Below are 17307 nucleotides of genomic sequence, written 5' to 3'. Positions count from 1 at the left end.
GAGTCTGGAACTACACCTCCTGAATGTTATATAGAGTCTGGAACTACACCTCCTGAATGTTATATAGAGTCTGGAACTACACCTCCTGAATGTTATATAGAGTCTGGAACTACACCTCCTGAATGCTATATAGAGTGGAACTACACCTCCTGAATGTTATATAGAGTCTGGAACTACACCTCCTGAATGTTATGTAGAGTCTGGAACTACACCTCCTGAATGTTATATAGAGTCTGGAACTACACCTCCTGAATGTTATGTAGAGTATGGAACTACACCTCCTGAATGCTATATAGAGTCTGGAACTACACCTCCTGAATGTTATATAGAGTCTGGAACTACACCTCCTGAATGTTATATAGAGTCTGGAACTACACCTCCTGAATGTTATATAGAGTCTGGAACTACACCTCCTGAAATCCGAGAACGGAAGCTGTCATCTGTTAGTCATTTCCGTTCACGAAAATATCTTTATTTTTGAATTTCCATTTCTAATAAGCAGCAAGCTATGCTTTGAATATTTTGATTTATATTAGAACAAATTTGTGCGACTGTAAAGACTAAACGGAAGCGGGAGGAGGAGACGTCATATTCGCTTTATCCTCTGATCATTGTCAGAGCTTCTGTTGCTCCAGACTGTATGACTGAAGCATTTGAACTGTTGGGCGACAACAGTCAGGTTCACAAGACTAGTGTCCGGTGGAAACCTTTTATGTCCAAAACTGTTACTTTTCAGTAAGTAACCCGTTTTCCAATGGATCCACTGAGGTTGATATGTCACAAGATTGACACAAGCTCTTGTTGATACTTTGAATTGGTTCAGTATTAAAACAAAAAAAAAGACAGACACACGTAACCACTTTAACTCTTTCAGACCTGGAACACATCTATGTCACTTTAGATTTCTTTGGCTATTCAAAAGTGTGTACCATTCATGGGTGGGTGTGTGCGTGCGTGCGTGCGTGTGTGCGCGTGTGTGTGTGTGTGTGTGTGTGTGTGTGTGTGCGTGTGTGTGTGTGTGTGTGTGTGTGTGTGCGTGTGTGTGCGTGCGTGCGCGTGCGTGTGTGTGTGTGTTTCAGTTCATAGACTGGCTCTTCAGTCTGACAGAAAGCCCAGAGGACTGTTGGTCAGCCGCATCCATCACCACAGTCAGAGGTGAGAGGAAACACTGCTTAATAGTTTTTACACATAATATTATACAATATTGTTTAATAGCCTTCCATTCATTGTACTTACACAACCACCACACATTTTTTATGGGGTAAATGTAGTTGCTGTGAAACCTGAACTTACGATGCATCATTGCCACTGGAAGCCAGCACAATAAGTCCCTTTTCATGGCAGACATATCGGTTCTGTGCATAATTATAGTCCCAGTTCACAGGTTTGACCAGGGAAACATCTGATAACTTTAATAGATGCCTGATGAAGGTCCGAGTGACCGAAACGTTGAATCCTTACCATTAAATATATATTTTTGTTGTAAGTGAAGACAGTGTGCGGGACTCCCCCTCCCCTCTTTTTTCTACTATAAATGTGGACTCAAATGCGTGTGTCCTTGCAGCCGCCCTGCTGTCCCTCAAGACATGTGCAGAGTTCCAGAAAAAGGCGGTTTGGACCAGAGCTTACGGCTGGTAGCCTGATGATGAAACTTCCTGTTTCAACGTCCTCCTGGCACAGACACGTTTCCTCATCATCATCACCACACGATGCCGCCAATCAGCCGCACGCGCTCAGTCCAGCCGCCTTGATTTCTTTATTGGCTAATTCTGTTGCCGAGTGCGGAAACAATTTAACAATCTTCACCACTTAAACCCCAGCAAATTGAACATCTTAAAGGAGTAGTTCACCCAAAAAAATGACTTATCAATTACACCACCCATGAAGCTTTGAATTCATGGAGATTTGTTTTTGTTTTTGTCGCATTCCTTAGCCAATAATTACATTTTCAGCGGAAAGATGCTTATGTATCCGGTAGGAGACTCAAAGGAGTCTCTTACTGGAAATACACCCAGTCATCAAATTATTGGCCGAGGAATGTGTCAAAAACAAAAAAGTCTCCATGAATTCAAGGCTTCATGTAATTGATAGAAAGTAAGTCATTTTTTGGGTGAACTATTCCTTTAACCACTTAAACCCCCAGTATAGGGCTCTATACTAGTGTATTTTATTTTAGTTTTTTTTGCTCTACATTAAATATCTTCTCTGAAAATAGCAGATCTGCTAGATCTGCTATTTTCTGCTAAAGTGTTAACGAGAATTCAGATGCTGATGGGGTTATAGTGGTTAAAGTTGGGGGGGTGGGGGTGATGTCTTTTTGTGGAGGACTGTTGAGAGGATTTTTATTCTCCCTCCAAAATAACAGATCTACAAGCTGCAAGCTTTTGGATCAGTCACAGTGTTTACACAAGCCTCGACCATTTTTCTAGATTTTTTTATTTTTATGTTTGCTTATGTTTTGGCATTCCATAAAAGTTACAGAATGAACTAGAATTTTCTTTGACAGTGTTAGGGTATAACTCACTGTACAGTATATTGTTAAAAGTCCAATTAAAGCATTTGAGTTAAAAATGGAGCTATCAGGAACTATTTTTCTGGGCGTATTGATAAGCTAATGTGCACATTGGAATGGCTTTTTAGAAGAGTACACTCATGTTTTGTTAAAATACAGGACATGTGTTGAATACAGGGCTAATCTCTAATAGCTAGAAGTCCCAAGGTTGCATCAGAAACCACACACTAACATACTACACAGTCAACACAGGCAGGTCCCAAGTCAAGTCCAAGTCTTACACGTTTCGAGTCCCAAACAAGTAGTGAACTTTTAGTTTCGAGTCCCAAACGTCATAATGCCAATTGATATGTAAAGATTGACGTTAATCACGTGCATTGTTGACAATTTGTATTTATTTTCTTCCAGTCCAACAGAACGTAGTGCTGATAATGTACTTTTAATTTCCTCCTTGAGGACAGAGTTTAATCCAACCATTTTACATGTCATACAAAAGGTAATCAGATAAACTTAAATAATTAGAAACTTGGACTCTGCACAAAAAAAGGAAGACTGAAATACTATTAAACATGAATATTGATGCTCTGATTCATTGCAGTATTTAAAAACTATTTTCTTTAATTAAAAAGCATTGTATCTGTATTTTGAATACTTTTTAGTATTTGTGTCTTGAGCCGAATGTCAAACTCCAAAAATAATTGACATTATACATTCAACATACTGTCACAACTAACTACAGTTTGAATAACTGTCTATACCAGGGGTAAGGCAATGCAAGGCAAGTATGTGTTTAGTACATTTCAACAAGGCAATTCAATGTGCTTTACATAGAACATCAAGCAAAGGAAACACATTTATACAATGACATTAGGATGCATGAAACAAAAGAAGTACGACATTAGGATGCATGAAACAAAAGAAGTACAAATAACACACAATTACAGTGCAGATGGAAAACGAAATGTAGACTCTCATTACTAACGGAACACATTTTCTCTCAAGCGTTTGTATTTAAAACACTTCCGGGATCAACAGTGAGGAGCGCACCTGGGTGAGCGTGTGCATGTGAACTCCACTAGCGTTAAACCCCCTCGGCTCGCATACAAACAAACAAATTCTCCATAAATTCACGGTTTCATAGGTTGAGTTTTTTAGATTAAAAATTAGAAAATGTGCTCCTCGGAGCACAGGTCTCCGCCAGTACTGTTCCTGATTAATCCTGTCTTACCTATTTATATTACATATTGTCACGTGTCACTTGACCAATGTTAGCTTGGCTGATGGAAGCTCACTTCAAAAAATATAAATTATTTTTTGAAGTGCGTTACCTATTTATAGGTTTCTATTTCATCATGCGTCTCGCTAGCCAATCAAAGCAAAGAGTCAGCCAATCACGGTACGTGTCACGTGAAGCTTGACCAATGTTAGCTTGGCGGACACACGGAAGGACGGAGACGAAAACATACTCTCCACCTCTGGCGGAGACAAAAAGTAATTGTGGGGGTAAAATAACCCTTTGTGTGTTTAATACTGTTGACAAGTTGCACCTGTTGTATTTATCTTTAAGATTCCAGTCAGTTGTTGAGCTGATGTCCACGATGTCACTTCCTTTTCTGCTTCTTATTCCACTTGTCCAACTGCTGTCTGCGTTCCTGCCACAGCTGATACACTGTGACACAAGCCCCTGAGAAGACACAAAAACATCTCTGTATGCACTCCTTAACTAGCTGCCACACTGTGACACAAGCCCCTGAGAAGACACAAAAACATCTCTGTATGCACTCCTGAACTAGCTGCCACACTGTGACACAAGCCCCTGAGAAGACGCGTGTGCGTATGTGTGTGTACATGAGAGCTGCTTATCAGTAGTCTTGGAGTCGACAGCTTAAACAGCGCCGCGCAGCTCAACGGTGAGATTTCTGGCACCGAACGTAATGTTATTATAAAATTCTGGCACCGAATGTGTTCATTGTGTCTTTGGCCATTGAACATTGGAACACATGAAGCCTTTTTGGCTTCGTAATCAAAAATTGCACAGGGCAGATATGACAAATAACTGAAATATTCAAAGACATTATTGACATATTTAATACTTTAGAAATAGCTGAAAGCTTACCTTGTAGATCTGCTATTTCTGCTTTTTTTATATTTGAAAATGTGTGAACATTTTTCAACATGGAAACGATTGTGACGATTGCGCAAACATAATTGCGATTATCTCAAATAATTGCGATTAGACGATTATGTAATAATTGTGACCTACAGTAGGCCTAGGGAGGAACGCGGGTTGTCTTACCAACAGCGAGGATGGGCAGGTAGATCTTCAAGACCAGGTGGAGGGGGAAGCGTGGAGGGACATGTAGGGTCAGCTGGGTGTATGTGCTGCTGGAGGGCTCCAGGTAGGGCAGGGCCTGGTACACCGTAATTCCTACAGACGCCACATCAGAGACAGTAACATCAACACAGCAGTTATAATGTGACATGATGATGACGTGACAAAATATCTACTGCATTGCTAACGTTGTCTTAAGCCATTCAAACCGGGAATTATTATTGTGCAAATATTTGAATACAGTATATATATATTTTAAAGGAAAAAATATATATTTTGCTTCAAGATCTTTGCTTCTGGGAGCGGAGGGGGGAGGGTTCCTGGAACAACATATTTTGCGAATGGGGGGTCCCCCCCATCAAAATATGTTGTTTCCAAAAAAATATATGTATTCAAAGATTTGCACAAAATGATTTTTCAAAAATAGCAGATCTACAATCTGGTAGCGCGGTACTTGGTGCCACACTACCAGCTTGTAGATCTGCTATTTTTGAATAGCCCAAAGTGTAAAATATGACTAAAATGACACAGATGTGTTCCTGGATTGAATGGGTTTAAAGGGAGTAGTGCACCCCAGAAAATAATTATTTTATATCAATTACACATCAGGTCAGGTAGGTTATTGTGGGCCAGCAATGTTGGGAATTCGCCAATCAGGATGGAATATGAAAAATCGGACGGAGCCGTCCTGATCACTTATAGAGATAATGTGTACTGATGTGTGTGATGTTTGGACAACATTTGTAGGAGTAATAAAAATAAATGTTTGTTGCAAAAATCGGCCTCCTGGTGGCGCTATAATTGGGCAATGTTAAAAGGGTGCCATTTGTTCCTCAACATAGTGCGAATGTGCGAGCAACATTTCACGGAAATCGCACGCTGTGTTCATGATTTGAGGCATTTTGTTCAAAACGGAGCACTCCTGCAAACTTTGGAAGCCAATCTTAGCCAATCAGGATGGAATCTGAAAAATCTGAAAGACCCGTTTTGTGTAATGAGTATAGAGATACTGGCCCTCATTTATCAACGCGGTGCAGCCCAAATAATGGGCGTACGGCGAGATCACCGCACCTTTCGGCATTTATCAATATATCCTGACGTGGGCTTCATCCTACCGTACGCTGAGATCTCACGTCTGGTCGAGACCAGTTGTTGACGTTGGCTGCACCCGTTTATTCCATCCTAGACCTGCGGAGCAGCATTGTCTGACTGTCTGACAGGCATCTAGACACATAATCCACTCCTAAATGTATAGCTACACTAATAAATAATCCCTGTAAAAATATAACATTTTATAAAGTAATTTAAACAAACTGCTTTAACAGTCATTCAGATAAGATTGTAGATCTGGCTGCATTGAAAATAGCAAATCTACAAGCTCACAAGCCAGCGTCGCATCACGACGCGTTGTGAGCTTGTAGATCTACTATTTTCAAAATATACGAGCGCTTTTGCGTACGGGAGTCCGGCCGGGACTCCCGACCATCTTTTCATGGAAAGTGAGGTCTACAAACTTTACAGTAGCTTGTCCTATGGTATGGAGTTATGTCATAGGGAGTTATATAGGCTACAACCTGGCTGAGTTAAGGATATAAACCTGACGCGCCAATCTCTTATAACGTGGGCGGCACAGGATCACTGCAGTCTGCAGACCGCCCGAGTCTCATGGGGAATATAGCCTACATGATTGCTTTAGTGTAACTTGAACGCGCACTGCTCGGTATGGGGTAAATAAATATACAAACGTATTCCATTGGCGATGTAATTGGTATCATAATATGTCATTCATGTAGGCTACAAGCCTACGTGACAATTAGATTGTACCTCTACGGTACGGAGTGTGTGTGTGTGGGAGAGAGAGAGAGAGAGAGAGGGGGGCGTGTGCGTTTGTGGCGAGGCGAGGCGATTGGGGGAAACTATTTCTTATTGGCTTTTCATGTCTTTGTTCGTATTCTGGTTCGTCTTCATGTCGTAAAATCGGGGCGTTTTGAGAATATTTAAGGGCGTGTTATTCAAATGACGCTCGTTTTCAGACGTGAGATTTATCAAAGCTCCGACCTGATGTACGCTAGGATCAGCTGTATAGGATCCTTTGATAAATGTGACTTCGACGTTGGTGTATGGCCGAATATATGGAAAAATATACGCCGGTTTATACGCTGCTTTGATAAATGAGGGCCACTGTGCACCGATTTGCGTGATGTTTGGACAAAATCTGTAGGAGTGCTGTCAAAGATCGGCCTGCTGTGTGGCGCTATGACAGGCCCATGTGAAATATTTGGGGCAGAGGTTCTGCTCTGGCATCCAAGGAGTGTGTGTGTGCTCAGTTTGGCTGTGGTCCAGTGTCCACGTGCCTTTTGGCCTGGCGGAGACAATAAGTCATTTTTTTGGTGAACTACTCCTTTAAACCACTTACTTTGGGCACATCATTATTTTCAATAGGGCTTTAAAATGATTGTTAGACGATTATTTTACGATCTTTGTGGATATTATTGAAGAATAACATATATTGAAGAAAAAAACTTTTAATAAAAACTTTTTTTTAAATTTATTTTAGCGTCCGTTTTCATGAAAATGTTGACTATAGCACCTTTAAGTGGTTAAAGTTCTAACTGTATATGCACCACTGGAGCTCAAATGCATGAGGCCGTCATGTGACTATGATCAAATGATATGCGAGTTTTAACTGTAATGCAGCGTTTGCCATAAGATTAACACACATTTCCATTTCACAGGAATATCAGCTTCCTCTCACGCTTCCTGACGTGTCAGTAATATCGTGTCTGTTCTGCCGAGTCATTTCCTGTATGCCCACATTCTTGTACAAACGTGATTACATCACATTCATGTCGAGTCATGTTTCACAGTGTCAACGCTGGGCAGACGTTAGGTGGTAGGAAAACATCTAGAACCATGCTGCTTTACACACTGTTCCTTCATGATGGGAGGTTTCAGGGTCATTTGTAGGTTAAGGCAGTGGTTCCCAAACTGAGGGGTCCCCAACTTATTTTGGGGGGGTCCCCAGATGATTTGCTTAATGTGCAACATTGTGTTCTCACTCAACAGTAAGCAAACCAACAACAAGTTTATACAGGGTATCTGCACATTTCTAAAGTGGCAATTTAATGACTTTTATAACATTTTTTAATACCACATTGTTAGACACTAAAGAGGCAAACATTGTGAAAATAGCCGAATTACAAGCTCACAACGCCTCGCACTGCCAGGCGTTGAGAGCTTGTAGTCTGGCTATTTTTACAATGTTTATCTGTGGAACCGAGTCGAACTAAATGTAATGCCTACAATTCCAAGTGCTTGTTGGGGTGGGGGGTCCCCAGTTCAAATATGATTATTTTGGGGAGTCATGGCCTGAAAAGTTTGGGAACCCTTGAATACTTCTTTCCGCAAAATGACTTTTCCTATCAGTTATTCACCCCGTGAAGCCTTCAATTCATGGAGACTTTTTTTTGTTTGTTTGTGTCACATTCCTTTATGGTGAATCAAGAGAATACTTGATTAATTTGAAGAAAATAGGGCTCCGGGATTAACAACAGCAACACTGAATCAACATTCTGTTTATCAGTTAACTCCAACACAGCTCTCACAGTATAATATAAGTGTGTTCTATCCAGTCATACCCTCAGTACTTCCGAAACACATGCATTTTTCACTGAAACCTTACACTTCCTAAGATAAACAGTCTCATGCACGAATGGCACACACGCCTGGGCTGGCACTCCTCGTGTACGAGCCTATTTATCCTAGAAGTGTGTTACACAGTTTGAGTGAAAATGTGTGTGTTTTTGAGTTTAGTAACTTCATTTTGCTGTTTTGTTTTGCTGTTGTTAATCCTAACCCCTATTGTCTTTAATTAATCAAGTATTCTCTTCGTTTTGGTATTTTTCATTCACTATGGAGGCATGTGAGAAAAAAAATAAAACATTCTCTATGAATTCAAGGCTTCATGAGGGTGAATAATTCACAGAAAATTCATTATGGGGTCAAATTATTGCTTTAATATGTGATTTATGATAAGGAATGGAAGCTCTGTGTTTCCCTACAGTAAATCATTCCACGCGACCTCAACTCGTCTGACTGGCTCCTCTCTTCTAAAAGTACCTCACATCTCCCTGAATCTCAAAGCCTATACAAAAAAAGGCCTTCTGTTTTTAACCCATTAAGACCGGGAACTCATCTGTGTGTCATTTTTCGATTTACAAGCTCATAGCGGGGCACAGAGTGCCGCGCTATGAGCTTGTAGATCTGCATTTTTTTTTGATCGTGAAAGTTTGTGCAAATCTAAAATATTTGCTTCTGGGGATTCTACAAATGTCTTCTAAATCCTAACATTTTTTTGTTGTTTTTTTAGCTTATGTTGCTATAATATCAGTGGTTCTCAAAAACATTTCATCTTGAGTTGATTTGAGTTACAATGTATACATATATATATATATATTCAAAGATTTGCACAACTTTGCAAGATGCTTCACATGAACACCTCACGTTCATGTGAAGCATCACTATCGCTATTGCTATCCTGTAATGCAATGGTTCTCAAAGTGGCGTCCAGGGACCCCCTGGGGTCCTTGAGGGGTTTCCAGGGGGTTGCTAGCAAAATGGCTATAGGCTATTTTCTAAAACAATTGGCAAATCTTCTCTTATGGGGGTCCCTGTCACAACAGCTTCACAAATGGGGGTGTGTGTGGCCAAATACATTTACATGTTTATGTGCTTGACATGGATATGTTTAACCCATTTAGACCTGAGGCCGATTCTAAAAACGCCTTCTAAATCCTGACCTTAGTTTTCTGAAGATCTTCAAATATTTATTCAAAATTTACAACAAATGTACGTTGCTATACACTGTACATAGCAACAACAACCCCAAAAGGGGTTCCCGTCTTGAAATGTATGGTTACAAATAGGGGGTCCCGCCCTAAATGGGTTAAGAACCACTGATTGTAACATTTGCAGCCGAGAGCGCACAATAGGCTCTATGCACAGCAGCCATGGTGTGAAGAAATTCACAGGTGTTGCCAATGATACTAATGAAGGCTCTGTTTCATTCTGGTCAAACAGAGTCAGGGTGCTGATGGTGTGCACGTTGGCTCACTGGAAACACTCTGCAACACCAGTGGGTCTAAACTTGGGGTTCAGGGACCCTCATGGTTCCTTGAGGGGGGTTCCAGTTACGGGTGTGTAACTCTGAGAGTGTACAAATGGAACCATTTGTTTCCATTTGTACACTCTCAGAGTTATGGGGGTCCACTGTGCTACACTAAATGGAACAGAGCCTTCATTAGTATCATTGGTAACACCTGTGAAGGAAGTGATAATATGGCTGCTGTGCATAGAGCCTATAGTCACTTGAACTTCTAAGTTGCTCTGAGTGTTGGCTAAATGCCTCAAATGTAAAAATAAACTAACAGAAGCGTGAAAACGTGAACGCAGTTCATCATAACGTGTTTCTGTCACCTTCTGTGATGACGGAGACGGCGTAGAGAGGGATCCACAGAGTGTAGCGAGCCCACAGCAGGTCGAAGGAGGGCATTCCCATCACACTGAGGAGTTGGTGAGGATACCTGAACACAAGGGCAAGATTATCCACACATTACATGAGTTTACAATACTTTGGAAAGAAATAATTACTATAACAACACACTGTCCTCCTTTTAAACAAACATCCTTACATTAACCCATTAACTCATTCACTGCCAGACTTATTGCTGGCCGCGTTTGCCCACTGCCAGAGATTTTTCATTGAAAAAAAAAAAGTACTCAGGAGCTGAGATACAGAATTTTTAAGCTTTAAGTTAACAAGGAAGTGGATGGGAGTCTTTTCATTCGAAAAATCATATCTCCTTGGTCTTTGGGTCAAAAAAAAAAAAGTTTTTTTTTTTTGAAAAATTAATAATTACGTTTTTTACGTCTGTGGCAGGTTTGGTAAACGGGAATAATTACGTTTATTACGTCAGTGGCAGTGTATGAGTTAAGACCTGTGGCCGATTCTACAAATGCCTTCTAAACCAGTAGTTCTCAATCTTTTCCGTAATTAAAAATGATTCAACATTTTTCAAACACTAAAATAGCAGATGTACAAGCTCGCAGCGCGGCACAAAGTGACGCGCTGTGAGCTTGTATATCTGCTATTTTGGAATAGTTAATGTTTAAATGTAAAATTACACAGATGCTTTCCCGGTTTGAGAAAGGACCAAAAGGTGACTGACCACATGACCAAAGGCGGACGCCTTTAGAAGGTGCTGGTCAATGCCCCGTAAAACGTATTGTGATATTTGATTTTGTCGATATTGCCCAGCCTTAGACTGTATTACGGTACTTGCAGCATGATCAGAGGTGGACAAAGTACTCGACCCCAGTACTTGAGTAAGAGTACAGATACCCTTGGTCAAATTTACTCCACTACAAGTAAAAGTAGCTCAGTCAAAATGTTACTCAAGTAAGAGTAAAAAAGTCTTCAAAAGCACATGCTTTGAAAAATACATAAGGTAAAAGTAAAAGTAAAAGTACATTTCTTAATTTTTATATCAACGAATTGCTGTAATGTTTTCACAATGAATTTTTAGGACCTTGTAACTCTTGTTTCAGAGAAGTACTGTAACTCTCTGAAACCACCTGCACTGCATGCACTGATGTGCTTGCTTGTAGAACCACTACGTTATATATATATAGCCTGCAGAAACACCTATAAAAACACAGAAATGACTGAGGAACCAGAACTAAATACTTTTACTCCTATACACCTATACAAGATGTACTGTAACAACGAGGCGAGCGAGGGGGAAGCCAGAAACACGGCTAGTGTGAGAGCAGAAGTTAGGCCAATTGCATTTTAGGGAAGAAAAAGAAATTGCCAACCTAAAGGCCAAACCGCACCAATGCAACTAGTCGCAACTCCTTGCAACAAAACCGTTTTGAGGTCAACCGCACCAATGCAACTCCTTGCAACTGCCATTGGGGATAATGGTTGCAAGTAGTTGCATGTGCATCAAGGACCCCTTAGCTGAGAGAGAGATGAAGCAGGGACCCCCCCCCCCCCCACTACATATTGGATTCAGGTGTGTTTTCATACATTTAACCACTTAAACCCTCAATACTTTGTAAACCTTATAGCTCTGTACTTGGTCTGCTCTTTTTTCCCTGTACATCAAACCTCTTCGCCGAAAATAGCCGATCTACAAGCTCTTCGGCTAATGTTCCCCCTAGAATAGGGATGCGAGGGTTCAAGTGGTTAATGTAAATATTAAAAATAAGCTCCCTATCACTCAACGGTTTGCCCCCCCCCCCCCCCCCCCCCTGTTGAAGACCCCTGCAGTAAAGCGTATATAACACACCTCAACAGATCTAGGATGTTCCACAGCATGAACTGGACAGTTACAACAGGACTGCTCTGCAGGTCTTCTAGGCTGATGATCACCAGGAAGAGCAAGAGGTTCCTCTCCACCACCTGGAGGTAGAAAAAACAAACTGGATTAAAGCCATTAATCCATTCAATCCGGGAATGCATGCTGTGTCATTTTCGATTTTTAGCTATAACCATTATTATTTTACACTTTAGGATATTCAAAAATAGTGCCACGCTACGAGCTTGTAGATCTGCTGTTTTTGAAAAATTGTGAAAATTCGCGAAAATCTTTGAATATATATAAAAAAAAATTGTAACTAAAATATTTGCTTCTGGGGGATTCTACAAGTCTCTTCTAAATCATAACAGGTTTTTTTGGAAAAACAATTATGTTGCTATAATATCAGTGGTTCTCAAACTTTTCTTCATGTCATGTCAAAATGATATGTATTTGACCGCGGACCCCCCCCCCCCCCATCTCAAAATATTTTGTTCCAGGGACCCCCAAAATATAAAGATTTGAGTTAAAAAAATATATATATATATTAGAAGATTTGCACACATTTTTAAAAATAGCATATATACAAGCTCATAGCACGGCACTTGGTGCTCGACAAAAACATGAGCAGACAAAATTTGGAACTGTAAAAGTATCACAATTTAAGCTGATATTTCGTTTTGTGTATCGCTTTAGCCTGGCATGGAAAGAGATAGTAAAGACTGGCTCTAGTCTAAGCAGAGGGTATAATATACACACTTGGACCAGGCGAGGTAGAAGCCTGCTCTGTTCGATCTCATCAGCGATGTGGAACAGCTCCAGCACCGACAGCAGCTGGCAGAGAGTCATCACCACCCCTACGGCGTAGAAGGTGTCTGCTAACGCACCTGGAAAACACCAATGATATGAACCAGGATCACTGTGACTGCACTGCCACGTCATGATGCTGGTCCTACGGTGTAGAAGGTGTCTGCTAACGCATATTGAGGCGAAAAACAACAATAATATGAACTACAACACTACACTGCAAGGTCATAGACGTAAAGGGATAGTTCACCCCAAAAAAAACCTTTTTCTTCCTATCGATTAGTCACCCCATGGAGACTTGAATGTATGGATTAAGCCAATAATTTGATGACCAGTGGACCAGTAGGCAGCGGTTCCGGTAGGAGACACAAAGGAGACTCTTTGTGTCTCCCAACGGAACCGCTGCCGGTCATGAAATTATTGGCTTAGGAATGCGACAAAAACTAAAAGATATCCATGAATTCAAGTGTCCATGGGGTGAATAATCAATAGGAAAAAAAAGTCATTTTGGGGGTGAACTATCCCTTTAATGTCTTACTGTACCATGTGTTTACAATTCTGGCTAATGAAGTATTCAATCAATCAAATGATGCTGCTTTGAAGGGATCGTGTACTGAAAAGAAGAGAATCACTCAGGGGTGATTTCCCTCCAGGAAAGGGCATAAATGACAGGAGAAGGGTACACAGGGCAGGGGCAGAGGCAGTGGCAGTGTCATCATCGTGACAGTTAACTAAACAAACACTCTATAGCTAATATTACTATCAGAATATAGAGCTATAACACTTACTTTAACAACAAGAAAATCACTTACTGCACCTTTTTACCAGGTGCTAAGCGACACCTAAGTGTCATTGGCTGTCCTGGCTGTCCTTCACTCCTTTAAGCCAATGGCGACACGAATGGGGAGACGGCCCGCCCCCCGCAGTAACCGTGCTCCGCTCCGCTCCCCTCATTCACACTGCAACAGTTGTTGCAGACAGTGCAAGTTTTACTGCAGCCTCAGGCAGGAGGGTTAGCCTATGCTAGCGTGCTTCATTAGACCTAGTTTGGCTATTAAGTTATTATTTGGCCATGTTCACACTGACTTCAATCTTCGCTATTGTTGGGAAGACCTGTGTGGTGTGAAAAAATGTTGCCACCACTTATATAAAAAACATTATAGCGTTTAGCGTCACAGATTCAATGTTGCCAGGTTTGGCGAGAGAAACAAGAAATCCGAAAAACAAGTAATCAGGTCTATGAAAACAAACACACTCACACACACACACACACACACACACACACACACACACACACACACACACACACACACACACACACACACACACACACACACACACACACACACACATACACAGAGCACCTGGTAGAATATGACTTCAAGTCATTTCTTTCTTGTTAATTCAATGGCTGTATCTTTGGAAGTGTGCAACCATCAGGTTTATGTTCATAATGGTATAATAATAATAATAATAATAATAATAATAATAATAATAATAATAATAATGTCTCACCTCGACCAAAGGAGAGAATCCTGGCGGTCATGTTTGCCAGCAGCCATGTGTGTCCACAGAACTGGAACAGGTTGTATGTGAACACATACACAGACCTGATGCTCAGCCTGTAGACAAACAACATGTATAAGTATGTGAACACAAACACATACATGATGCCGAGCCTGTGCGACACGTTGTGAGCTTGTAGATCAGCTATTTTCCACTATTTTTGAAAATGTTTCAAAATGTATGAACCAATTTCTCAACATGGAAACGATTATGCAAAATAATTGCGATAAGGCGATGATGTAATAATTGTGACAGTCCTATGCTGAGCCTGTAGTGTGTAGACCATACATGGGAAACTGCCGGCCCGGGGGCCACATGCGGCCCCCACCTTCACTTAATGCGGCCCGCAGGCTAATATCGGAATACTGATATATTATTGATTTCAGCTGTTACAATTCCAAACATGCAAACATGACCCGCTTTAAATAAAAATGTAACTTCTCAGGATTACAATTCAAAAATAGCAAAAATAGCCTTTGCTATACTTTTACTAGTGGTTCTCCATGTAGGGGTCCGGGGACCCCCAGGCCCCAGGGGTCCTTGAGGGGGATCCAGGCAGCCCCCAGCTAAATGGTTTGATAGTTAATGTTCACCGTTATTATTACAGTTAAACAACTGGAGAATGCACAAGAATGTCTATTTTGGTCAGAGTTGCACTGTTATCTCTGTACCGACAGACAGACAGACAGACAGACAGACAGACAGACAGACAGACAGACAGACAGACAGACAGACAGACAGACAGACAGACAGACAGACAGAGTGACAGACAGACAGACGTCAGCTTGTAAGTGCATTCATTGACAGTAAAGGACCTCTCCTTCTCCCTTAAAGTTCCATAGAAATAGCTCCCCTGTTTCATGAGGAACACCTCCTCCTCCTCTTCATCATCATCATTCCCCTTACATTTTTACAGTAAAGCCCAAACTATTCCATTCATTGGAAGGAACAGCACCACGCCCTGAACATTCCTTTCCTAAGGCATCTGGGAATGTTACACTACTTTACATTGTAGTTACAGCCTGTGGTGTTGTTGTTATATAGATGACAGATAAAAACATACAAAACATACATTAACCACTTCAGCCCTATATACATGTCGGCCATTTGAAAATAGACGATCTACAAGCTCACAATGCCTGGCATGCGACACACTGTGAGCTTGTAGATCGGCTATTTTCAAAAGATTTAGGACATGGGACATTCTGCATACTGAGTACTTTTACTTTTGGTAGGATGTATATTCTGATGCCGATACTTTAGTATTTTTGAATTCCGGACGTTTTCTTGTAACGGAGTATGCAGTATTGATACTTTCACTTAAAGTAAAACATGCGGGTACTTTTTCCACCACCGCTATCAAGTTACATTTAAAATGTGTCCCCTAAGGCAACATCAACGTTCTTAAAGTAAAATTCTTACCTCATTTTTATTTTCAGAGCGAAATCAGGACAAAACGCTGCAAAAAAACGGTGTTTTCCTCTGCCCTGATCACAGCATCGTGTTATTAAACTGTTATAAACGTTTCCCTCTCCTTGATCACAGCATTGTGTTATTAAAGTGTTATAACCGCCACATCTCCTCCTCTCATTCACCAACATCTGACGATTGATCGAAACAACGTTGTGTTGTTAACTTGAAGAAAGAGAAGATCGTCCTCCACAATCTCCTCCATTCACCAACATCTGACGATTGAAAGCTATACTAAAACGAAATGTTTGACTTTTTTTTAGCCCCACAGCAATGCAGGTTTACGGGGTTTTTGAAGCTCTTTTTTAAGATAGTTTCTTGGTGAAGCTGTGGCTGTCTGGACGGACGGGAGGGGAGAGGCGTGTCTGTCCTGGGGTGGAGAGAGGAGAGGAGAGAGGTGGAGGTGGAGATCCACGCTGACTCCTCCACTGTCGTTTAGGGCAGGGGTTTTCAACCAGTGGTCCGGGGACCACCAGTGGTCCTTGAGGGGGTTCCAGGGGGTCCCCAGCCAAATTAATAGTTAGCAACCAAATTGACCCTTATATGTCTGTAACTCTACAAATGGAACCAAATGGTTCCATTTGTACACTCTCAGAGTTAAATGAGCAATCTACATACAGTGTAGATTGCATTGGGACCCCCAAGAAATCTAAATGCTTGAGTCTCTGGCATATCTTTTCAAATGGGGGTCCCTGGGCTAATATTTCTCAATTTGGGGGTCTTTGATGCGAAAAAGGTTGAAAACCACTGGTTTAGGACATTGCTTCTCAAACTTTTTCATGCCAGGGACCCCCAAATTGATATATATATATTTGGCCGCGGACCCCCATCTGAAAATATGTTGTGCCAGGGACTCCCCCCCCCCCCCCCTCTCTTTTTTGTACATATTTTTCACCCTTCATACCAGTAACCTGTAAACTGATTGTATGACATTCTGTATAGTAGTGTGTATATCTGTCTGTCTCTTATATGTCAACATGATTTGTGTGCATGGGGATCTCATCTTAAACAAGCTACGTGCTTAACTGAGCTATCCAGTTTAGTAGACCTTGTATTGCGAATTTGTACTTCCATGTACTGTTATGTACTGTCATGTACTGTTCTCATGTCTTACTAAATAAAGTACATCAATCAATCAATCAAAGATTTGTGTTAAAATGTTACCTTTAAAAGAAATATATTCAAAGATTTGCACGAATCTTCAGGATTTTTCAAAAATAGCAGATCTACAAGCACATAGCGCGGCACTCGGTGCCGCG

At 41.1% G+C, this 17307-nt stretch overlaps 2 protein-coding genes across 2 annotated transcripts in view; one reads left to right on the top strand and one right to left on the bottom strand.

The window, feature by feature from the left end:
• The window catches only part of focad (focadhesin), a 113879-nt gene extending 111589 nt beyond the window's left edge, over positions 1-2290 (top strand). Inside the window, exons 43-44 of the mRNA XM_084043605.1 lie at positions 1080-1155; positions 1565-2290. Coding sequence (XP_083899731.1) covers positions 1080-1155; positions 1565-1638 — 150 coding nt within the window. The 3' untranslated portion in view covers positions 1639-2290. The remainder of the gene's footprint in view (positions 1-1079; positions 1156-1564) is intronic.
• A 597-nt stretch (positions 2291-2887) lies between these two features.
• On the bottom strand, positions 2888-16393 carry hacd4 (3-hydroxyacyl-CoA dehydratase 4). The gene is made up of 7 exons (XM_084043642.1): positions 16001-16393; positions 14528-14634; positions 12965-13092; positions 12197-12309; positions 10320-10426; positions 4809-4940; positions 2888-4196 (listed from the first exon to the last, which is right to left on the bottom strand). The coding sequence occupies exons 1-7, from the start codon at positions 16177-16179 to the stop codon at positions 4114-4116; spliced, it is 849 nt and encodes a 282-aa protein (XP_083899768.1). The 5' UTR covers positions 16180-16393; the 3' UTR covers positions 2888-4113.
• Positions 16394-17307: the final 914 nt, after the last annotated feature.

Source organism: Gymnoscopelus microlampas, assembly GCF_963454915.1.
Source record: "Gymnoscopelus microlampas genome assembly, chromosome: 19".
Taxonomy (NCBI): domain Eukaryota; kingdom Metazoa; phylum Chordata; class Actinopteri; order Myctophiformes; family Myctophidae; genus Gymnoscopelus; species Gymnoscopelus microlampas.
Note: the sequence above shows the minus strand (reverse complement) of the source record. Positions and strands in the feature narration are given on the sequence as shown.

What these genes read in the sequence shown, in the direction of transcription:
- hacd4 (XM_084043642.1), bottom strand. Translation starts at nt 16,179, where the DNA reads ATGTTGGTGAATGAGAGGAGGAGATGTGGCGGTTATAACACTTTAATA. An exon ending in GCTCTGAAAATAAAAATGAG is followed by an intron (nt 14,635 to 16,000) that starts GTAAGAATTTTA and finishes GTTTGTCTACAG; the next exon opens with GCTGAGCATCAGGTCTGTGT. An exon ending in GATTCTCTCCTTTGGTCGAG is followed by an intron (nt 13,093 to 14,527) that starts GTGAGACATTAT and finishes GGTGTTTTCCAG; the next exon opens with GTGCGTTAGCAGACACCTTC.